The sequence below is a fragment of the Myxine glutinosa genome, chromosome 1 (genome assembly GCF_964187855.1).
Source record: "Myxine glutinosa chromosome 1, kmMyxGlut1.1, whole genome shotgun sequence".
In the NCBI taxonomy this organism is placed as follows: Eukaryota; Metazoa; Chordata; class Myxini; order Myxiniformes; family Myxinidae; genus Myxine; species Myxine glutinosa.
This window is the reverse complement of record NC_136261.1, coordinates 210178552-210204522: the sequence shown is the minus strand read 5'-3', so window position 1 is coordinate 210204522 and position 25971 is coordinate 210178552. Positions and strand designations below refer to the sequence as shown.

The 25971-nt window shown below is 41.4% G+C and overlaps 1 protein-coding gene across 1 annotated transcript in view; it reads left to right on the top strand.

Annotated features, from left to right (window-relative positions):
• LOC137416371 (keratin, type II cytoskeletal 8-like) overlaps window positions 1-25971 on the top strand; it is a 60624-nt gene that overhangs the window by 27230 nt on the left and 7423 nt on the right. Inside the window, exon 8 of the mRNA XM_068101922.2 lies at window positions 10715-10842. Within this exon, the coding sequence (XP_067958023.2) occupies window positions 10715-10842 (128 nt within the window). The remainder of the gene's footprint in view (window positions 1-10714; window positions 10843-25971) is intronic.

The following is a 25971-nucleotide window of genomic DNA, read 5'->3' as shown; positions in this document are numbered from 1 at the left end:
AGGTGGTAAGTTTCTTTTGCGTTTCAGTATATATATATATATATATATATATATATATATATATATATATATATATATATATATATATCTATATATATATATATCTATATATATATATATCTATATATATATATATATATATATATATATATATATATATATATATGTATGTATGTATGTATATATATATATATATATATATATATATATATATATATATATATATATATAAATATATATATTGTTTCGGATCTCAAACGTCGGCCTTCCCCTTATCAAGGGGGGATTAATCCCCTTGTCCTTTTACTGGCCGACCCGATCCCGGGGCTATCACGTTCCTTCCGGTCGGTGTTAAATAGGGTTGTTGGTCAAATGAGTCCTATTACCTAAGTACTAACACCGGCCGTGAAGCAAGGAAATAACCCCACCCGAACCACGGCGTCAGTGGACACGCCGAGCAAAGCGAGCCGCGATTCTGGCCTTATCAGGAACTAACCCGATTGGAGCGGTTATGATCGTGACCACGCTTACCCAATTGAGGAAAAGACTGATACGGTCGAATTGAGAGGAAACCAGGAAGAACAGGTGATTTATTACAATTTGTACAAATAAGAAGAGGAAAGAAAAGAAAGAATGTACAGGGAAGAGGAAGAAGCAGGTACACAGGGCAGCCTTATACAGTTTTCTGGCTTATACAGCCTTATACAGTTATAGTATTTTCGATTCTGGGGAGGAGGCATACTCGGTCCGAGGTTCCAGGCGCCATCCCTGCGCGGAGCCTTTCGGTCTCCGGCACGATGACCCAACCTCCCCCTGGTCGGAGCACCGCACCCGCCAGGGGGCGAAGGTTCGACCTGGCCTATCTCCCCCCAAACCATGCCGATCGCCTTTATGACGCGGCACCGACCATACAGGGCGGGACCCGGCCCGGCCCGGCCCGGATCGTGCACGGCGCTCCTTGCGAGAGCGCCGCGGCAACGATCCCCGCCGGCTCCCGCAGCACACAAAGGACCCCGCGCACTGAGGACTCGCGTCGGCTATCCGCCGGCCTAAACGCTGCCCCGGTCTGCGTCGATGCTTGGATCGCATTCTCACATCCACACGCGACCCTTTTCTCACTCGCACATCCCATACACTCCGTTAACTCTGCCACCGCTCGCTCTCGTGCACACTCCTCCACTCCACACTCAGGTGCACACCACTCAGGTGCACTCATTCCTTCCACACACTCCATTACTACACACTCTCACACACATTCTTGCGCACACCTACCATTCACACACTCTGTTATACACCTTTCTTCCCGCACTCCTCTCATGCACTCTCCCCCGTTACGTACTCCGTAACCACCATGGGTGTGCACTCTTGCACATACCCAATCACCCGCTCCGGTGTGCATCCCCACACACTCTCTCCATCCATCTCTGGTGTGCATCCTCACACACTCTCCACAACCAACTCTGGTGTGCATTCTCGCACACTCTCTCCATCAATCTCACACTCCGTTCCACACTCGCGCTCCGGCGCCGTTCGCACACGCGCGCCATTCACTTTCATACAGCGCATCACGGACCTTCCACAAGCGCCCGGGTGACATCGGGATCCCAAGCGCGTGAAAAATCCTTTCACGCCAAACACTTTCGCGCCAAACCTTTTCGCGCCATACACAATCCTGCTTACCTTCGGGATCCTCCTCTCCTGCACCAACTGCAAACTTCCATTGGGGTTAGAAAGTACGGCATCACAATGTGAACACGGACTTTGTGCAAATTCCAACTTTTCCTTCCGTTATTGCTTTTCTAAGTCTGCCGTCTCCTTAACCCCGATTTCCATTGTAATTATGTCTTTTTCTTTATTAAGCTCGACAACGACTGCTGGTGCACATAAAATAAGATTTTCCAATTCAGCAGCCGTCGGCTCTTCTATACCCCGAGTCGCGATTTCTACCCCGGTCCACCCGGCTGTGCTTGGCTCCAGCTCGCTTTCCCCGCGTTCCTCAAGTCGCGCTACCCCGTCGTGTACAAATGCGACCTCCTCGCTCAACATGCGTTCAATGTTCTCCCCCATTTTTAAAATTCGGTTTCCCAATTGCTCTCCCATTTTGTTTTCCAACCCTTTTATTTCCCGGGTGAATTTGTCCCCCAATTCTCTCATTTCTGTCCTTGATTTGTCCTCCTCTATTTTCATGTCTTCACCCGTCTTGGCCATAAAGGCCCTCATTTGTGCCATAAATAGGCCCCAGTCCGTTGGCACCGCGAGCTCGGCTCTCGCTGCCATGTGCGAGGCGCCGCCATTTTGTTCGCCTGCAACCCCTACTGCTGCACCCTCATTAACTGCATCCTCCGTTTCTTCCAATTGTCCCAATTCCTCCAGTGGGTCCTGGGTCGATTCTAATTCCTCCCCATCTACCCCCACCGGCATCCGACCGCCTTGGCTATCCATGGCACGATTTAATTTAAATGTTAATTAAATAAATTTCGGCCTCTCGTAATTTGGAGTGCGTTAGGCGCACTTCGGGTCCAAATCCCACTCCCCGACACCAATTGTTGCGGCCAATGTGCAAATTGGTGTCCAAAATTTGGTCTAAAAAATTTAGTCCCAGGTTCCAAATCCCCACTCCTGACTACCAATTGTTGCGGATCTCAAACGTCGGCCTTCCCCTTATCAAGGGGGGATTAATCCCCTTGTCCTTTTACTGGCCGACGCGATCCTGGGGCTATCACGTTCCTTCCGGTCGGTGTTAAATAGGGTTGTTGGTCGAATTAGTCCTATTACCTAAGTACTAATACCGGCCGTGAAGCAAGGAAATAACCCCACCCAAACCACGGCGTTAGTGGACACGCCGAGCGAAGCGAGCCGCGATTCGGGCCGTTATCAGGAACTAACCCGATTGGAGCGGTTATGATCGTGCCACGCTTACACAATTGAGGAAAAGACTGATACGGTCGAATTGAGAGGAAACCAGGAAGAACAGGTGATTTATTACAATTTGTACAAATAATAATAGGAAGGAAAAGAAAGAATGTACAGGGAAGAGGAAGAAGCAGGAACACAGGGCAGCCTTATACAGTCTTATACTTATCCCTGGACACAGGCCCGTTCACTCTCAGACTCACTCACACGGGGTTTGAAAATGGTCGGGTTGAGGGTCCAACGATGGCGTCCACAGCTCGTCCGGTCCCCGACTCGTACCGTGCAGATGATGGAAGACGGCAGGCAGCTCTCCGCGTGGCGTTGGCGCGAGGCAGACAGTTATATATCGGGGAAAGGTCGGTTGGCGATTATATGGCGTATGTAATACTTGTACCGGCGCCTTTATCCGCGCGCCCGGTATCGCGGGGTACAATACGCCGTTCCCTTCTCAACACTGCAGTCCTCTGCAATGCGTGCCACGCGCCAGCCCTTTGTAAAGCGCAATCAATCAATCAAGGCTTGTCACCGCGCGTCTCTCCCTCTCATAACTCTGCACACGAACCAAGCGCCTCTCCCTTCTCATCTGCACAAGCGAACTCACGTCTCATCTCTGAGGTGGGGGCCTCGCACGAAGGGTTATATTGCCATGCCCAGCGAACCCTCTGGAATGTCCAGCCACACCCTGTCAGGCGATGTCGCCTCAGCCCTGATTGGCTGGTGAGGGCTTACCGGCTCCGCCTTGATGGCTGCTTGACGTGGCCACACCCCCACCCTTGCGCTCCGCCCCCTTTTTGGGCCTTACCTCGTGGCTTTTGGGCTGGTTTGAGCGGAATCCCAGCAGCATCGAACGCGGCTGGCAAAGGAAGTGTAACAAACTGCGAGGGGCCATGGGGATGCAGACAGGATAGCGCTTAATGGCGTCGATTGAAGGGAGGGCTGCAAAATGGACGAAGGGGGCCTACTCTTATTTGTTCTACACAACGCAGATGCAACTATTGGATATGGCCTTATCCTAAACACATACTATGAAATAACTAACGTCCTAAGGTGACTTACGTGTTGCTTGTGGCCTATCTATGGGGTGCAACCTTTAACCTTTAATGATGTTACCTGTGTGGGTTCTCAAAACCGCAAATATATATATATATATATATATATACAGTGGGACCTCTAAATCCGAATTTAATTCGTTCCAGCGGCAGTTCGGATTGGGAAAAGTTCGGAATTAGAAACTATTTTCCTCATAAGAAATAATGGAAAGTGAATTAATCCGTTCCTGGACCCCAAAAACCCATTATCAAGACACTGTTAACTGCAAATACACATGATTCAAGGTAAAATAAGATGAGTAATTGCCCTAAATATCTAATAATAATAATAATAAAAAAAAGAAATAAATGTACTAACATGAAAATAACTGCATTTACCTTAGTGGAGAGTTCTGATGGTGCATGTGGAAGCTGGAGAGGAGGAAGGAGGGAGAGGGTTTTATTGCTTGGAAGGTGAGGCACCTTCCAAGCTAACATCAGATGACTGTGCTTCTGGTGTTTGCTCTCTTTGTCTCTTAACACCACTTGTAGAGGGTTGGGGCTCACAAGGCTTGCTTTCTTTAGAGAACCACCTCTCCAAAGTTGCCTGGTGTTGGCGACTTTTCTTAACTTTTCAAGTTAATGCTCCTGTTAACCACTGCTTTATTAGGGTGCCACTTTTCAACAATGGCCTGTGTTTTAGACCAATGGAAGCACAGTTCTCTAATTTCAGCACTGGAAATATGAACGACGCTCGCGGCGGGAAATATGAACGACGCTAACGCTATGTTGGCGGTTCGGTTATAGAAATACATTCGGAATTAGGGACAAAATTTTCTCGAATTTACGGTTCGGAATTAGAGTAGTTCGAGATGAGGGGCGTTCGGAATTAGGGGTCACTACTGTATATATATATATATATATATATATATATATATATATATATATATATATATATATATATATTGTTACGGACACGGCTAGGATGTTGTTTGCCGAGCGGATGGCCGCCGCGCCCGCACAGTTACCCCGACTAACCCGATTCCTGAACGTTGGCCAAAATCGCGCCACAGATATTCAATATGGAAAAGACAAAAGCGACACGGATGTGAAGGAGAAGAAGACAGAAGTAGGGAATACGAATATAATTTATTTACTATTTACAACCAAAAGTAACCAAGGAAGAAGGAAGGATAATAAAATAATTTACAGAAGAACTCAGAGACACAGTGAAAATCGCTAGCTTATCTAAACAGGCTTAACTTAACCCAGGACAGAACAAACAAGACGGACTCACACGGGGGATTGCAGAGTGGATTGGCTGGAATGAGGTGGGTGGCTGGAGGGGGAGGAAGGCACGGAGCTGGCTGGAGCTTGACCCCGCACGGGACGTCGGGCTGGACCTCGACGGCCGCCGATGCCACCGATCCTGTCGTGTGCGCGGGGTAACGGGTCGGAGCTGCTTGGTGGAGCCAACGCTGCTGGTGGGGGGTCTGGCGTGACGGGTTCTCTCTCTCTCTCTTTCTTAGTCCAACCCAGTCCAACAACTTCCTCTCTTGCTTAGTCCAACAACAACTTCCAGGCTTTTCGGTGTTCTGATCTCCTCTCTCCTCGACTCTCTCTGGGGGCCTCTGCCTCGGGTTATATAAGCCCCACCCTTGACCCTTTTGCGAACCTCCCCCAAACGTTCTCTCTCCGCCCTCTAAAGCCAACCCCTCGTTCTGGGTTGGTCGGCAAGGGCTGGTTCACTCCTCCCCTCTATGACGAGGTGGAGACACGCCCTTCTTCCCCGACCTTGCCTCGTGGCCAATGGTGGTTTTGGGGGCGATTCGTGCTAGCCCCAGCCAAAGGGCAGCAATGGCAATGAAGAAAACCACCCAAGATGCAGTTGGCAATTGCAGCAAAGTGGACGGCAGATGAAATGCAGCAAAGTGGCTAAACCTGGCACTTGGAAGATGCCATGACGGAGGGATCTACTTTATTTAATGCAGTGCAATGGAGTGTCAAATTAATGGAAGACAAATCCTTAGCCTAATCTATCTATAATTCCAGTAATCTCTCTGTGTGTGTGTGTGTGTATGTGTGTGTGTATGTGTGTGTGTATGTCTGTGACCGCTGTTTCTCGACACCCACGGGTCCGATATACTTTAAACTTGCCAGGTATATTGCTGGGGACCTGAGGATGTGCCTTTTCAAGGTTTCATATTAATCGGACAAGTAGTTACCGAGCTATGTCCAAAAAACGATTCAACCAATCAGAGAGCAGTGAGCTATCACGTGTGCCGAACGTGGCGAACAGACTCTGCCTCGGATGGCACATTTGAGAGCGTATTCATTTATTTCACGTTGGCAAACTATGTTGCCGCTATGTTGGCGTTAAACTATGTTTTAAAACTAATTAAAACTAATTTGCGATTCTTTCGCTTTCCTGCGCGTTTGTGCACGCTATGGCGATTTCTTTACCAAACTCCGCAAGCCGTTCGCTTTGGACCAAACCATTTCATGTAAATAGAGGGGGGGGATTGTCACCGTACTCGCAAGCCGTTCGCTTTGGACCAAACCATTTCATGTAAATAGAGGGGGGGGATTGTCACCGTACTCGCAAGCCGTTCGCTTTGGACCAAACCATTTCATGTAAATAGAGGGGGGGGGATATAATTTTAGATATATATATAGTACGGGCATGCCCGAGTACACATAATAAGGATATAACAACTGAACATGGATATATGGTGACCTTCGTGTATGCTTTATGGAATTAACTACGGGAACGCCCTTTGACCTTTATATAACACTGGAGTAAGGAGGGCGATATTTTTACAACTATTTACACAACAACAACAAAAAAAAAAAAGCATTCTCATATCCACAACACTATATATTGTTACAGACGCGGTTGTGGATGTTAGTTTACCGAGCGGTTTGGTATGGCCGCGTCTGCACAGTTTACCCGATTATACTCGAACGTTGGCCGAGTCGCGCTACGCTAAATCAATTGAGGAAAAGGACACAACGGCTGGGTTAAAATGACACGACACCAAGGGTACAGTTCTCAAGACCTCCGGAGGAGGTTATAATATATCGGAACGTTAGATTACACCGACCAGAGGTACAGCATAGTAAGGTGGGCACTTAAACACGGTCTTATATTAGCCCCGACAGACCACAGATAAACAGGACAAAACTGACTCACACAAGGATTGATGGCAAGGAGGGGCAGGTAGTTGATAGCTCAAGGTGCACCTTGGCTCAGGGGCAGGATCCACACGGTCCGGTCCAGAGATGCGGGAGGTCTCTCTCAGCGTCAGCGTTGGAAGGTGACGTTCTTTCTCCAAGCTGGGGGCGCATCTCTCGGTGCGCCAATTCACTTCTAAAGCTCGGCTTTGTAAAGCCAAGCCATGAATGCGGGTTGTGTTGTGCCAGCGGCTGGACGCGTCCGGCACTCGGTGCAGGGACGGGGGTTTACCCGGGCCGAGATCCCACGCACCTTCTCGGCACGGAGCCATCCCATGGCTCGATCTCGACCTGCCGGAATGCCTCAACAAAAAGTGGTCGCCATGACGACCCTTCCTATCCAGCTGCCCGCTCCACCTAGTGGAGCCTGGACGCGGCCGTTCCACGCGAGGCCCAGCACGCACCAAGGGCCCGATTCGGCTATAAGTCGCTCTAACCGCTGCTCCGTTTAACGTCGATGCTTCACCTGCATGCTTACACCCCGCAGCCCGTTCCTTGCTCACACATCCAGCCGTTCCCATGCTCCTCGTACCTTTCCTTACACACCCAGGTACCCTCATTCCACTCACAGCCTTGGTCACACACCTGACCACCGAACACTTTGGCACACATTCGTTGGTCGCACACCTCACCAACACACCTCTTCGCGCCCCCTCTTCTGTCACCTCCTCTGTGACAATCACAGGTGTGCTCTCATTCGCACACCCAACCACGTGCCTCACTACCAATTCCAGCGTGCATTCCCACTCACGCTCTACCATTCCAGGTGTGCATCCTTTCTCACCTGTCACAACCAACTCACGCTCCGTGTCACTCTTACTACTCTCACCTCCACTCTTGACAGCGCACTCACCCTTACTCTTGACAGCGCACTCTTTCCTCATGCACCTGTCCGTCACACACCTTTCTCGCGCACACTCCTGCGCACACTCTCCCGTCACACCCTCTGTAACACTTACCACACCGCGCTTCCATGTGCTCCCTCGCACACGCGCTACGACCGACTCACTCTCGCCAGCACCCTCACTCCTTGGCACGCACTTTTTCCTCACACACCCCAGAGTCGGACTTTCTCGCACACCTCCTCTTTCGCACACCAGACCTGTCGCACACTTCACCAACGGCCTCTCACGAACACCCGGGTCCATCTCGACCCCCAAGCTTCTTAAATCCCCTGGCGCATCATACGCACGACCATATTGGTCACCACTTACACCGGGTCCTCTTCCTCTTCGCTTCTCCTCCATCACCTGCGAATCCCTCATCCGGTTACTGAGCACATCATCACGATCCAAACACAGCCTTTGGACCAATTCTTTTATCTCCTCTTTTATCTCTTTGTTATCCCCTCTCCGTCGCTTCTTAATTTCGCTCACCCCTTCTTCCACTTCTTCTAATTTCTGCTTCACCTCTTTTATTCCCCGGTACGTCTCCTCAAGCTCGTCCTCCAAGGCTACCTTGACCGTTTCCATGTGCGTCCTCACCTGCCGGTCCTTCGTCTCCATTACCTCTATCACCTCGTCCAACCTCGTTGTCAGTCCCTCACGTACCATCTGACATTCCCTCTTCGTCGCTATCAAGTCGTCTTTTAGTTCTTTCTGTGTTGCTTTTAACCCTCCTAATACCGCAGTGTTCCTTTGAACCTGCTCCGTTAGTCCTTTTTGTCCCTCCGTCAGCTGTTCCACCTCCTGCGTCAGGTCCTCTATGCCCCCTTGTAATTTTACAGTCCCCTTTCTCACCTCCTTCTCCATGTGCTCCTCACAGTGCCTCACCTCCTCGCGCACTCCTCCGACCTCCTCACTCACACCTCTTCTGATCTCCTCTCCCATCACTTGCATCTCCTGCCCAGATGCCACCCTCATCTGCTCCATTTCCTCCCTGTGAGCATCCAGTTTGGTTTCTACCCCCATTCTGACCCCCTCTATCAGCTGCCCCATTTGTTTAACTTCCCTTTCCGCTTGGTCCCTCATGTCCCTCAATTTGCCTTCCATCCTGTTTTCTAACCCCTCTAACCCCTTTTGCATCCCTTCCATTTGATTCTCTTGAGCGGCCATTCTGTTTTCTACCCCCATTAACCCATTTCTCACCTCTTTTATCCCGTTGTCTAACCCCTCAAAATTATTGTCTAACTTCCCAAATTTCTTGTCTAACTCCTTAAAATTATTGTCTAACCCCTCACTGGTACCCCTCGCTTCGTCCCTCATTACCCCCATTTGGCCCTCCAATCGCTCACCCTGAGCATCCATCCGGTTCCCCATTTGTCCCATACTGCTTTTCAAACCTCTAATTTGGTCTCCCAATTGCTCACTATTCTTTTCCATAAGGGCCGTCATTTGCATAAAAAAAAGGTTCAAATCCACCGGTGGCGCTACCACGGTCGCGGGCGTGGACGCCGTGGCCATCTGCGAGGCGCCATTTTGCGCGCCCGCTACTTCGTGCTTGACGGCGCTATTTTGCGAATCTGCTACCCTCACTGCTTCGCTCTCCTCTTGTCCCTCAATTTGGTCCTGGATCGACCCTACCTCACTCTCTACCGCAACCCAGCCGTCTTGGTTTGCCATAGCGCGACTTTCAAAATTCGGGTTTTTATTTTTTTTTTGTAAAACACAATCAAATTTCGCCGTTATAATTTCGAGCGCGGGAAACGCGCTCCGGATCGAATTCTACTTCCCGACACCAAAATGTTACCCTAATGGTACAATTGGTGTCCCAAAATTTGGGCCTAACTGAATTTAGTCCCAGGTCCGAATTCCACTCCTCGACACCAAACTGTGCAGACGCGGTCATACCAAACCGCTCGGTAAACTAACATCCACAACCGCGTCTGTAACAATATATATATATATATATATATATATATATATATATATATATATATATATATATATATATATATATATATATATATATATATATATATATTGACATATGTGGGAAAATTACACGCCCAGACCAGAAATCAAACCCAGGTCTTCTGGTACCAGTGGTCTGCCGTCTGAGCTATCTGGGCGACCCTGATCAAACACGCAATTTTCCCACACATATAAACCTATAATTGCCAATCTCTTTCCGTCACTGCTTCCGGGGCACTCGCTGCCTACCATAGGAACACCAACGGCCTGCTCACGAGAGGGTCTTCCTCCAATGGGGGGACAAATCAATGTCGACTATTACAAACACGACTGGTGGTGTAGAAGTTCCCATATATGTCAATTAATAAATATATATATATATTTATGTACATAGGTTGAGCGTATCCATCACAACTTTCTTTTAAAAATCACTGCACACTCCGCCGAGTACAACCACGAAGTTTTAACTCATTCCTTCCAGCGGTTTAGGATCGCATAGATGACAAACAGATAGACAGATCAGACAGACCAGACAGAGGTGGCAAAACTTGTATAATAGATTTCTAATTGGTGTAACATGGTAATATAAAGTACTACATGAATATCAGCACATGTGATGGTACATAAAAATGACATAATTTCTCTCACAGGTTTCATCCTCCGTATCTTGTTTTGTTTCCTCTTCAGACTCGGAGTCCTTCATTCAGCCTTCATCAGTGGAGGCTTAACCCATGGAACATCAAGCCACAATCCTTCTGGAGGGTACTTTTCACAGGAAGCAAGCCATTCCAAAGCCTTGGGCTTTCACTCGTCAGGTAGAACCTTCTCCATTGGGGGAGGTCTCCATAGGGCATTGGCACATGAAAATGACCAAGTAACAAATTTGGATCATTCATCAAAGCCTTCGAAGACATGGTTACGCCAATCTGAAAATGATCAAAAGTTTTCACGTCTAAATATGTTGCAGCAACTTGGAGATTGAACATACATAACCAAATTGCAGAGTCATCTTGTGATTGGATGCCAGTAAAAAAGCAGCTCTTTCTTTTAACCTAAATCATCCGAAAGTTAATAATTGGTTTTGTAGAACACATATAACACTGATCAACAGAGATTGGAAAATTCCTCTCTCAATTATTGTACACCACTCCTTTCCTATGCCATCTACAGGCACTGCATAACGTCATTGCCGGGCACCGAAGGGGGCTCGGCAATGACGCACGCTGAAAAGGAGTACTCAGTTTTCACTCTGGTTGTATGTTTTCTTGTTTTATTGTTTTCGTTCTTGTTTGTCCGGGCGATATCTCAGCCATCCTTTGAGCTCGGAAGCTGAAATTTCGGCACAATAGTGAGCAGGTACTTTGTCAAAAACAGTATTTTTTGTTTTTTGATGAATGAATTAATTGATGAGTTATTTAATTATTAGCGATTTATTACGGACTTATACATTTCCTTTCTCGTCTGGCCATTATCTCAGGCACCTTTTGAGTTAGGAAGATGATATTTGGACATGCCAATGCTCAAGTGATTTGGCTGCAAAGGATATTTTTGATTTATTGATTAATCAATTAATCGATTAATTATTTAATTATGCCATTAATGACTTTTTTTTTTTAAGTTACAGATTCTGATGAAATGGTGGTGGTTTATGTGTTCTATTAGCGAATTGATTAATTATTTCATTTTTTAATGATTATTATTTATTTATTTTCATTATTAATTATAATTTATTTATTTTATTTCTCATCTGGGCAATATCTCAGGCACCTTTTGAGCTGGGAGGCTGATATTTGGACGTGACAATGACCAAGTGATTTGGCTGTAAAGGGTATTTTTTTGTACACCGCTCCTTTCCTATGCCATCTCCAGGCACTGCAAAACGTCATTGCCGGGCACCGAAGGGGGCTCGGCAGTGACGCACGCTGAAAGGGAGTACTCAGTTTTCGCTCGGGTTGTTTGTTGTACACCGCTCCTTTCCTATGCCATCTCCAGGCATTGCAAAACGTCATTGCCGGGCACTGTAGGGGGCTCGGCAGTGACGCACGCTGAAAGAGAGTACTCAGTTTTCACTCTGGTTGTTTGTTTTCTTGCTTTCTTGTACACCGCTCCTTTCCTATGCCATCTCCAGGCATTGCAAATCGTCATTGCCGGGCACCAAAGGGGGCTCGGCAGTGACGCACGCTGAAAGAGAGTACTCAGTTTTCACTCTGGTTGTTTGTTTGTTTTCTTTCTTGGTTGTCCGGACGATATCTCAGCCATCCTTTGAGCTAGGAAGCTGAAATTTCGGCACAGTAGTGAGCAAGTCCTTTGTCAAATACGGTATTTTTTGTTTTTTGAATAATCAATTAATTGAGGAGTTATTTAATTATTAGCGTTTAATTAAGTACTTATTTAATTAATTAAATTTCATTTCTCTTCTGACCATTATTAACTCAGGCACCTTTTGAGTTAGGAAGCTGATATTTGGACATGCCAATGACCAGGTGATTTGGCTGCAAAGGATATTTTTGATTTATTAATTAATCAATTAATCGATTAATTATTTAATTATTCGATTAATGACAAAAAAATTTTTTTTTTTTAAGTTACAGATTCTGATGAAATAGTGGTAGTTTATGTGTTCTCTGACCAAATTGATTAATAATTTAATTTTTTTATGATTATTATTTATTTATTTTCATTATTAATCATTTATTTATTTTCTTTCTCATTTGGCCAATATCTCAGGCACCTTTTGAGCTGGGAAGCTAATATTTGGACATGAGTGACCAAGTGATGTGGCTATCAAGGATATTTTTGATTTATTGATTAATCATTTCATCTATTAAGTATTTATTGATTAATCGATTAATTATTTATTGAGTAATCAATTAATTATTTAATTTTTTATAAATGACTTATTTAATTAAATTTCTAAAAGATACATCTTCGGATGAAGCACTAGTGCTTTAGGTATGCTATTAGCCAATTGATTAAGAAAATATTTTGTGATAATCTTTTATTGATTTTAATTATACAATTAATCAATCAATTAGTGTACACCTCTCCCTCCCAATGCAGCCTCAATGAGCTGCACTGCGGTATTGCCGGGCGCCGGAGGCGCCACGGCAATGCCGCGCTGCAGCATATTTAATTATTTGGCATGGGGCGGTGTACTTTGAATGTTTGTGTACTTGTTTGTTTTCTTGTTTGTCCGGACGATATCTCAGCCATCCTTTGAGCTAGTAAGCTGAAATTTCGGCACAGTAGTGAGCACATCCTTTGTCAAAAACGGTATTTTTTGTTTTTTGAATAATCAATTAATTGAGGAGTTATTTAATTATTAGCGTTTAATTAAGTACTTATTTAATTAATTAAATTTCATTTCTCTTCTGACCATTATTAACTCAGGCACCTTTTGAGTTAGGAAGCTGATATTTGGACATGCCAATGACCAGGTGATTTGGCTGCAAAGGATATTTTTGATTTATTAATTAATCAATTAATCGATTAATTATTTAATTATTCGATTAATGACAAAAAATTTTTTTTTTTTTAAGTTACAGATTCTGATGAAATAGTGGTAGTTTATGTGTTCTCTGACCAAATTGATTAATAATTTAATTTTTTTATGATTATTATTTATTTATTTTCATTATTAATCATTTATTTATTTTCTTTCTCATTTGGCCAATATCTCAGGCACCTTTTGAGCTGGGAAGCTAATATTTGGACATGAGTGACCAAGTGATGTGGCTATCAAGGATATTTTTGATTTATTGATTAATCATTTCATCTATTAAGTATTTATTGATTAATCGATTAATTATTTATTGAGTAATCAATTAATTATTTAATTTTTTATAAATGACTTATTTAATTAAATTTCTAAAAGATACATCTTCGGATGAAGCACTAGTGCTTTAGGTATGCTATTAGCCAATTGATTAAGAAAATATTTTGTGATAATCTTTTATTGATTTTAATTATACAATTAATCAATCAATTAGTGTACACCTCTCCCTCCCAATGCAGCCTCAATGAGCTGCACTGCGGTATTGCCGGGCGCCGGAGGCGCCCCGGCAATGCCGCGCTGCAGCATATTTAATTATTTGGCATGGGGCGGTGTACTTTGAATGTATGTGTACTTGTTTCTTGTTTGTTTGTTTGTTTGTTTCTTGGTTGTCCGGACGATATCTCAGCCATCCTTTGAGCTAGGAAGCTGAAATTTCGGCACAATAGTGAGCAAGTCCTTTGTCAAAAACGGTATTTTTTTTTTTGATTAATCAATAAATTGAGGAGTTATTTAATTATTAGCGATTAATTAAGTACTTATTTAATTAATCAAATTTCCTTTCTCTTCTGACCATTAACTCAGGCACCTTTTGAGTTAGGAAGCTGACATTTGGACATGCCAATGACCAGGTGATTTGGCTGCAAAGGATATTTTTGATTTATTAATTAATCAATTTATCGATTAATTATTTAATTATTCGATTAATGACAAAAAAAAAATTTTTTTTTAAGTTACAGATTCTGATGAAATAGTGGTAGTTTATGTGTTCTCTGACCAAATTGATTAATAATTTAATTTTTTTATGATTATTATTTATTTATTTTCATTATTAATCATTTATTTATTTTCTTTCTCATTTGGCCAATATCTCAGGCACCTTTTGAGCTGGGAAGCTAATATTTGGACATGAGTGACCAAGTGATGTGGCTATCAAGGATATTTTTGATTTATTGATTAATCATTTCATCTATTAATTATTTATTGATTAATCGATTAATTATTTATTGAGTAATCAATTAATTATTTAATTTTTTATAAATGACTTATTTAATTAAATTTCTAAAAGATACATCTTCGGATGAAGCACTAGTGGTTTAGTTATGCGATTAGCCAATTGATTATGAAAATATTTTGTGATAAACTTTTATTGATTTTAATTATACAATTAATCAATCAAATAGTGTACACCTCTCCCTCCCAATGCAGCCTCAATGAGCTGCACTGCGGTATTGCCGGGCGCCTGAGGCGCCCTGGCAATGCCGCGCTGCAGCATATTTAATTATTTGGCATGGGGCGGTGTACTTTGAATGTATCTGTACTTGTTTGATTTATTAATTAATCAATTAATCGATTAATTATTTAATTATTCGATTAATGACAAAAAAATGTTTTTTTTTAAAGTTACAGATTCTGATGAAATGGTGGTGGTTTATGTGTTCTCTGACCAAATTGATTAATAATTAAAAAAAATTATGATTACTATTTATTTATTTTCATTATTAATCATTTATTTATTTTCTTTCTCATTTGGCCAATATCTCAGGCACCTTTTGAGCTCGGAAGCTAATATTTGGACATGAGTGACCAAGTGATGTGGCTATCAAGGATATTTTTGATTTATTGATTAATCAATTGATGAATTAATCGATTAATTATTTAATTATTCGATTAATTACTCCAAAAAAAAAATTTTTTTTCAGTTACATATTCTGATGAAATGGTGGTGGTTTTTGTGTTCTGTGACCAAATTGATTAATAATTTAAGTTTTTAATGATTATTATTTATTTATTTTCATTATTAATCATTCATTTATTTTCTTTCTCATTTGGCCAATATCTCAGGCACCTTTTGAGCTGGGAAGCTAATATTTGGACATGACAGTGACCAAGTGATGTGGCTATCAAGGATATTTTTGATTTATTGATTAATCATTTAATTGCTTAATTATTTATTGATTAATTGATTAATTATTTATTGATTAATCAATTAATTATTTAATTTTTTATTAATGACTTATTTAATTAAATTTCTAAAAGATAGGTCTTCGTATGAAGCACTAGTGGTTTAGTTATGCTATTAGCCAATTGATTAAGAAAATATTTTGTGATAATCTTTTATTGATTTTAATTATACAATTAATTGATCAATTAGCGTACACCTCTCCCTCCCAATGCAGCCTCGATGAGCTGCACTGCGGTATCGACGGGCGCCAAAGGCGCCCTGGCAATGCCGCGCTGTAGGATATTTAATTATTTGGCATGGGGGCGGTGTACTTTGAATGTATGTGTACTTGTTGTACACCGCACCTTTCCTATGCCGTCTCCAGGCATTGCAAATCGTCATTGCCGGGCACCGAAGGGGGCTCGGCAGTGACGCACGCTGAAAGAGAGTACTCAGTTTTCACTCTCGTTGTTTGTTTTCTTGCTTGCTTGTTTGTTTGTTTGTTTGTCCGGACGATATCTCAGCCATCCTTTGAGCTGGGAAGCTGAAATTTCGGCACAATAGTGAGCAAGTCCTTTGTCAAAAACGGTATTTTTTGTTTTTTGATTAATCAATAAATCGAGGAGTTATTTAATTATGAGCGATTAATTAAGTACTTATTTAATTAATCAAATTTCCTTTCTCTTCTGACCATTAACTCAGGCACCTTTTGAGTTAGGAAGCTGATATTTGGACATGCCAATGACCAGGTGATTTGGCTGCAAAGGCTATTTTTTATTTATTAATTAATCAATTAATCGATTAATTATTTAATTATTCGATTAATGACTAAAAAAAATTTTTTTTTTAAGTTACAGATTCTGATGAAATAGTGGTAGTTTATGTGTTCTCTGACCAAATTGATTAATAATTTAATTTTTTTATGATTATTATTTCTTTATTTTTATTATTAATCATTTATTTATTTTCTTTCTCATTTGGCCAATATCTCAGGCACCTTTTGAGCTCGGAAGCTAATATTTGGACATGAGTAACCAAGTGATGTGGCTATCAAGGATATTTTTGATTTATTGATTAATCAATTAATCAATGATTCGATTAATTATTTAATTATTCGATTATTTACTAAAAATAAATAAATTCAGTTGCAGATTCTGATGAAATGGTGGTGGTTTATGTGTTCTGTGACCGAATTGATTAATAATTACATTTTTTAATGTTTATTATTTATTTATTTTCATTATTAATCATTTATTTATTTTCTTTCTCATTTGGCCAATATCTCAGGCACCTTTTGAGCTGGGAAGCTAATATTTGGACATGACAGTGACCAATTGATGTGGCTATCAAGGATATTTTTGATTTATTGATTAATCATTTAATCGATTAATTATTTATTGATTAATCAATTAATTATTTAATTTTTTATTAATGACTTATTTAATTAAATTTCTAAAAGATACATCTTCGGATGAAGCACGAGTGGTTTAGTTATGCTATTAGCCAATTGATTAAGAAAATATTTTGTGACAATCTTTTATTGATTTTAATTATACAATTAATCAATCAATTATTGTACACCTCTCCCTCCCAATGCAGTCTCTATGAGCTGCACTGCGGTATTGCCGGGCGCCTGAGGTGCCCCGGATATGCTGCGCTGCAGGATATTTAATTATTTGGCATGGGGGCGGTTTACTTTGAATGTATCTGTGCTTGTTTGTTTGTTTTCTTGTTTGTTTATTTGTCCGGGCGATATCTCAGCCATCCTTTGAGCTAGAAAGCTGAAATTTCGGCGCAGTAGTGAGCAAGTACTTTGTCAAAAATGATATTTTTTGTTTTTTGATTAATCAATTAATTGATAAAAAAAATAAAAAATAACCACCCTTAGAGGCCATTTTTCCCCGCAAAGCGGGGGTTGTCCTTTTTCGGGAACCGTGGTTGTTGTTGTTGTTTTTTTTGTTTTTTTTTTGGGCCCCTTTTTGAAGCAATGTTTTACGGCCGGATGCCCTTCCTGACGCCAACCCTTTTTGCCGCCTTTAACGACAAACAGGGAATTACCAATGAACTGGTACTCAATTAGCCGACCTCGGAAGGATGACAGGCTGAGTCAACCCCCCTGGCGTTAATTCAGCGATCGACCGGGATTCGAACCCAGGATCCTAGGATCCTAAGCCGGCACCCTCGCCGCTAGCCCAACACCAGGGTTATTGATGATGTTATTATTAGCGATTAATTAAGTACTTATACATTTCCTTTCTCTTCTGGCCATTATCTCAGGCACCTTTTGAGTTAGGAAGTAGATATTTGGACATGCCAATGACCAAGTGATTTGGCTGCAAAGGCTATTTTTGATTTATTGATTAATTAATTAATTGATTAATTATTTAATTTTTCGATGAATGACTTAATTTAAAATAAAAAAAATTTACGTTGCAGGTTCGGATGAAATGGTGGTGGTTTATGTATTCTATTATCCAATTGATTAACTATTTAATTTTTTTATGATTGTTATTTATATATTTTCATTATTAATCATTTATTTATTTTCTTTCTCATCTGGGCAATATCTCAGGCACCTTTTCAGCTAGGAAGCTGATATTTGGACATGACAATGACCAAGTGATTTGGCTGTAAAGGGTATTTTTGATTTATTGTTTAATTAATTAATTGATTAATTGTTTAATTTTTTGATGAATGACTTAATTTAAAAATAAAAATTTACGTTGCAGGTTCGGATGAAATGGTGGTGGTTTATGTATTCTATTATCCAATTGATTAACTATTTAATTTTTTTATGATTGTTATTTATTTATTTTCATTATTAATCATTTATTTATTTTCTTTCTCATCTGGGCAATATCTCAGTCACCTTTGGAGCTAGGAAGCTAATATTTGGACATGACAGTGACCAAGTGATGTGACTATAAAGGATATTTTTGATTTATTGATTAATCAATTAATCGATTAATTATTCATTGATTAATAAATTAAGTGTTAAATTTTTTAATTAATGACTTATTTAATTAAATTTCTAAAAGTTACATCTTCGGATGAAGTACTAGTGGTTTAGTTATGTTATTAGCCAATTGATTAAGAAAATATTTTATGACAGTCTTTTATTGATTTTAATTATGCAATTAATCAATCAAATATTGTGCACCTCTCCCTCCAAAGTCAGTCTCTTTGAGCTGCATGGCGGTATTTCCGGGCACCCGAGGCGCCCCGGCAATGCCGCGCTGGAGGATATTTAATTATCTGGTATTAGGGTGGTGTACTTTGAATGTATCTGACCTTGTGTTGTCTTGTTTTTGAGATCATTCATCATCATATTTTTTTGTTAATGAACAGTCGAGAAATTAAAGGAGGATATTAAGTTACATTTCATCCAAAATTTTATGTATTTTTGGAATTTCACGTAATTATGTTTGTCACAATTACAAATAATCCTCATTGTTGTCTTTAATCACCTAACACTCAATAGTCTTATTAAATAATCCATTGTAAAATATATCTTTTTTAATATGATTAGGTTTTACTTCATGTTATTGCCTGGTTTTACACTTTTAAAGGCTTCGTGTGGATCACAATTTATATTTATTTGCTGCAATTCATTCAATGCAAAATGTTCAGTAATCATGCTTTTAATGTGGCAAAAGTATTATTCATAATATTGTTGCAGATCTTCGAAGCCCGTTCCCGTTACAAAGGGGAAGATTAAGCCCCTTTTGTTCTCTGGGTCTTCGAAACCGCAAGACCGAGTCACCACTCCCGGGCAAACGTGGAAAAGGGTTTCAGGACAAATTAACACGTACCTTTGGTACCCACGCCACAGCGGAAGCGGGGATCGAGTCTCGCACGAACCACGCGTGATTGAGTACGCCCGAGCGGAATGCGTACCACGTGACTCGTGCTGTTACTTTTCTATTAGAACCCAATTAGAGCGAATCTATTCGTACCGTGCTAGGCCAATGATCGAAAAGACAGGACGGTTGAATCGGAAGAAAGAACAGATTTATTTACACTATTTACAAGGATTGGTAGAAGGAAAGGGACACAGGGCAGAACTTAGTAATTCTTACTTATCCCCAGACAATGGGCCCACTTACACACACGGGGAGATGGAGGAAGGATGTTCACGTGCCAAACGTGCCGGCTTCGGTCGCTCCTGGAACAGCTCACCTGGCGTGTAGCCCTCTGGCGGTCACAGCACGTATCCCGGCGAAAGCATGGTAGGAAATCCTCATGGCGCGTATGCAGGCAAAGGCAGGCAGCAGGAAATCGCGCGTCTGTGGCCCAGCGCGGGGCGTTCTTTACAGCAACAACAACAACAACAACATGCATTTTAAGGCCATTTTCCCTGCTAGAGCGGGGGTTAGTCTTGCCGTCCCCATGACAATCTTCTCCATTTTGCCCTATTTTCTGCATCTCTCCTTGTTAACCCCCTTGCCCGCATTTCTTCTTCCACCATCTTTAGCCAAGGCTTTCTCGGTCTTCCCCGTCCTCTACTTCCTTCTACATTCATTTCCATCACTCTTCTCAACCAGTCACTCTCATTCTTCTTCAACACATGACCAAACCATCTCAACCTGTTCCTCTTCACAGCATCAATCACAGGCTCTATTCCCATCATCTTTCACAATTCATCATTTGTCTTCCTCTCTCTCAACGATACTCTGCACATCCACCGAACCATTCGCATTTCCACCCTTTCCAGCCTTCGTTGCTGCTCTACGTTCATTACCCATGTCTCGCTCCCATAAATCATAACACTTCTCACACATGCAGCATATACCTTTCCCTTCAGCTTCAACGACACTCCCGTCCTCATCAGCACGCCACTCAGTTCCCGAAACTTCTTCCATGTACATCTCACTCTTGCAACCGTTGCCGAGTCTGATCCACCTTCTCCATTCAGCATGTCTCCGAAGTAGCAAAATGTTTTCACACCTTCCAGCTTCACGCCGTCTCCAAGATCCACCTCAACATTTCCTCCATCTGCAGCTCCCTCTGTGCACACCCTACATTTGAATGTAGCTGCCACACTGGTTAATGACCCTCTCAGACCACTACATTTTTGATGAACCCACTCAGCGCACATTGTACATTGAATGGAGTTCACTCCGACACCCTTCCTGCACACAGCACATGGCCACTTCCCAGTTCTTTCCACCTCACCACATGCTTTATCACTTGCCATTACCTTCGTCTTTCCTATATTCACCTTCAGACCTTTTGTCTCCATACATTCCTTCCACTTGTTCATCTTTTCCTTCAGTCCATCCATACTTTCCGCAATCAACACCAGATCATCTGCATACAACAACTCCCACGGTAAACCTTCCCTTACGTTCTGAGCCAGCACCTCCATCACAGCTACAAATAGTAGTGCACTTAGTACCGACCCCTGATGCACTCCCACCTTCACCTCAAACTCACCACTGTTCCCGTCCTTCGTCCTTACAGCTGTGCGCGCTCTTTTGTACATTGCCATCACTACTCTGATCAACCATTCCTCCACTCCTAACTTCCTCAATGCCCATGTCAATACTTCGCGTGGAACCCTATCGAATGCTTTCTCCAGATCAACAAACCCAAGAAACAACTTCTTCCTCTTCTCCATATACTTCTTTACAGCGTGCGATTAATACTGCGCAGAGCGCGGGGAACAGGGGAAAGTTCATATACACGAGATAATTCAGTTCATAGGCGATATGACTCAATACGAAGCAATCTCGTGCGTGTTCTCTACTCCTCTCATGGGCTGCGCAACTCATCTGACTCGGAACTCAACTGTGGCGGGGGGCTCAAAGCAGGGTTATATGGCCCCGCCCCAGCCCGACTCGAATGTTCCAAACCCCGCCTCTTGCCGCAGTGGTAAGTCACTCCCCTCGAGCCCTGATTGGCGGCTCGGGCTTACTGATGGCTCCTACTCCTCCTGCCTTCAGCCTCGGTCGACATGTTCAGGCCTGCCGCGTGGTATTTCAGCGCCAATACCAAACCAAAGCGCCATAGGGACACCTCATTTTCACTGGCCTACTCAACGCAAAACTAACACAGGAAAGGACTACGCTTACATTTACAAAGAAATAACTGAACTTAAGCGAGGCTACATGTTGTAGTGTAACTAACTAAGAGGGGAAATGAACCTTTATTACAAAACCGCAACAATATATTGATATATTTTGCTCTGTCCGTCCATCAAAAATGAAAAAGAAGAACCTTTCCAGCAGTCGGTGTTTAATTTTATAGGGTTGTAAAGGGTTCGAAAGGGTAATTCTAAATAGTTCTAAATTGTAATTCTAAAGGGATTTAAAGGGTAATTCTAAATAGTTCTAAATTTTAATTTTAAAGGGTTCTAAAGGGTAATGCTGATGGGTTCTAAAGGGTAATGCTGATGGGTTCTAAATGGTAATTGTAATGGGTTCTAAAGGGTAATTATGAAGGGTGCTAAAGGGTAATTGTAATGGGTTCTAAAGAGTAATTCTAAAGGGTTCTAAAGGGTTCTAAATGGTAATTGTAATGGTTTCTAAAGGGTAATTCTACAGCGTAATTCTCAAGGTTTCTAAAGGTTAATTGTAAGGGGTTCTAAAGGTTAATGCTAAGCGGTTCTAAAGGGTAATTCTAAAGGTTCCAAATGGTAATTCTGAAGGGTTCTAAAGGGTTCTAAATGCTAATTGTAATGGGTTCTAAAGTGTAATTCTGAAGGGTTCTAAAGGGTAATTGTAATGGGTTCTAAAGAGTAATTCTAAAGGGTTCTAAAGGGTTCTAAATGGTAATTGTAATGGGTTCTAAAGGGTAATTCTACAGAGTAATTCTCAAGGTTTCTAAAGGTTAATTCTAAGGGGTTCTAAAGGTTAATTCTAAGGGGTTCCAAAGGGTAATTCTGAAGGGTTCTAAAGGGTTCTAAATGGTAATTGTATTGGATTCTAAAGGGTAAATCTGAAGGTTTCTAAAGGGTAATTGTAATGGGTTCTAAAGAGTCATTCTAAAGGGTTCTAAATGGTAATTGTAATGGGTTCTAAAGGGTAATTCTACAGCGTAATCCTAAAGGGTTCTAAAGGTTAATTCTAAGGGGTTCTAAAGGGTAATTCTAAGGGGTTCTAAAGGGTAATTCTAAGGGGTTCTAAAGGGTTATAAATGGTAATTGTAATGGGTTCTAAAGGGTAATTCTACAGCATAATTCTAAAGGGTTCTAAAGGTTAATATTAAGGGGTTCTACAGGTTAATTCTAAGGGGTTCTAAAGGGTAATTATAAGGGTAATTCTAAATGGGGTTTCATTCGTTTCTCGGCTTTGCCTATTTCATATTAAAAATGCCAAACTGAACCGCTTCCTTCGGGCACAGGTGCGATTTTTTTCTTTTTTCTGTGACACCAGGAACCTTATTTTAGTGATAGAGCTCCGATTTTCCGATGTAAACATATTCTATGCATTCCAACGAAACTCTATAATTATTTTTTTTTAAATAACGAAATTGGAATAAAGTTGTCTAATTTAACCATGATTAAAGAATGCACAGTTTTTTTTGGTGCATCTGCGGTCACAGAATGTTGTGTTTCAATATATCATTGACAACATTTCTCTCCTGCCTGCACTGCAGCTCAGATTATGGCCTCGACGAATGTGCCTGCATGGCCTTAGGAACACTTCGACTATCTTGTTAAATTTAACCACAAGTTGATTTTAAACGTTGAGTGTGGATTACTGTATCCTCAAGTTCGCCATTCTCGTTCCCCAGGGTATGTTTGTTTGCACCTACATCTTCTGTAATTTATAATCATTAATTTTAAGTTGTTTTAATTAATGTCACAACTACGCAGCTTTGCGCAGAAATCAAAAAGGGCTAAAAAATTTAGCACTTAAAATACATGTTCTAAATTATGTTTTTCATCTACAGTACTAGTACACCCGTTCCCCCCAGGAGTGGCAGGAAGGGTCGTGTTATTATCATCTGTGGGGTATTTAGATTACAGTAGATCTCGGCTCATAACGCCACGACAAGCTATTTGCCTAATTATGCACGTTAACATGGCGTTTTGTCCAAGGAGGAAACTTTTGTTATTAGAAGTAGCCTTGGAAAAATACCACGATTAGCTACATAACACGGATATACAATATATACAGTATATACCTTAACACGGATTTTGCCCAAGGTGGAAAATCCCCTTGGGGAATGGGGACAAATGAAATTGCTACAACCTCCATCGTGTGACCCTTGGTCCTCTTGTCAAGTTTGGTTGAGATTGGATAAATAACGACCGAGTATATCGCAGTCAAACAAAAAAATTGTGTATTTTTGTGCAACTAGTACACCCGCTCACTACGGCCCTGCTAGGGGGTGTCATGTTCTTATCTTTATTTTCACTTCCAATTATTATTACTGTTACTTATATCAGATCAGGTTATTGAAAAGATCAGACCATGCCTCACCATTCTAAATTCCCGAAAATAAAATTTACGTTCGCATGGGTGTTGGGGGAGAGCGCAATATCGCAATTCACAAAACCCCTTGGGGAGTGCGAAAATTGTTTTGTAATATCATTAATATTATGCTATTATCATAAGTGTGTTATTACTTTTGTAATGAGAAGCGGCTTTGGAAAAACGCCATGAAAAACTCCTTGGAAGAACTCCACGTTCACGGCAGGAATGGTCGTGCTATTAACACTTGTGGGATATATAGACTACAGTAGATCTATGATCAGGTGCATTTGTCGACGTGATACGCATTGACTGCTGTCCAGATTCCTCCACATGTATTTAAGTTTGGTGTTAAACAGCATGTGCAACTGTTTGAAAAGGTAATCATACATGTTTGTGGTTTATAATATTTTTGCTTCTGGTAGGGGTGCTCCCCCCAAAACGGCACGATAAGCTGTTTATACACGTTAACACAGCGTTTGTTCAAGGAGGAAAACCCCATTGGGGAGGTGGGATATTATTAGTATTAATATTGTTTTGTAATAACATTAATATTATGCTATTATCATTAGTTTTGTTATTAGAAGCATCCTTGGAAAAACGCCACGATAAAGCTAACTTAACATGGATATACACCTCAACATGCAACCCCATTTGTGGCGGAAACCGCCTTGGAAGATTTTTGTTTTTAAACCTTGGGGCGGGGGAGGCAAATTAATGTGCTACAACCTTCATTGTGTGATCCTTAGTCTGACTGTCAAGTTTGGTTGAGACTGTATAAGTAACGACCAAATGTATCGTGGTCAAAAATCGTCAGACAGACAGACAGACAGACACCAAATTGTGTATTTTAGTATGATGAGGGGGTCACACTCAGTGGCAAGCTGTGTGAAAAACACACACACACAAACACGGCATGAATGCACAACTGTGAAACCCTACATTGCCACCTCTGAAACCAGCTTGAGTGCACTGGTGGAGTATTGAATCAATGGTAGTTGGTGAGTAAATCTATCTCACATGTATTGTGATATGCATTTAAAAAAGTTAGCACTATCTCTGCACAGTCAACAAATGGTCCTTTAGAAACAAAACTCTCCACAATTTGCCAAAGAAAGACAAACCTGTTTGCTGCTGCTTTAGGGACTGTTATTCACCCAATCTGCATTGTAAGCATGTCTAATGTTTAATTCATATTTATGTAACAAAATTGAGAGATGAGAAGACATTCTACTTTGGAGGTCACAATTCATGTGTCACAGGGTTCTATATTTTATTTTGGACATTGACTCGTCTACTATTCTTCATGAGTTAACTATTCTTTATGTGTCAATACTTCCTGGGTTAAATTAGTTTAAAAGCTGCATTAGATTGAGTAAAAAAAATTATTGATCATTATATTACATTCCAGATGATTACATTTAAATTTTCGAATAACAAAAACATGATGTCACTCATTTTGACGTCATTCATTTTCCTTTTACTAAATTACAATTTTCAAGTCAATCATTTTACTATTCAGTATTCATTGCAAAATACAAGGTAGCTATTGATTATTTGACTTGTCTTTACTGTTATAAAGAGGAAATAACATATCTTTAAGTCTGCAATCATGTTATTTTTGCTTATGATAGTCGATAGATAAAGTACGTTCATGGCCAAACATCAAGGTAAAAAAAATTAAACAACTACATGGTATTCATAGAATACTTACCCTGTGCAGTCAACTTGGTGTGAGCCAACGCTTCTGTTTTTAAAGTTTTTTAAAAATTTGATCCAATATGGCTGCCAGACCACGTGAGTGATG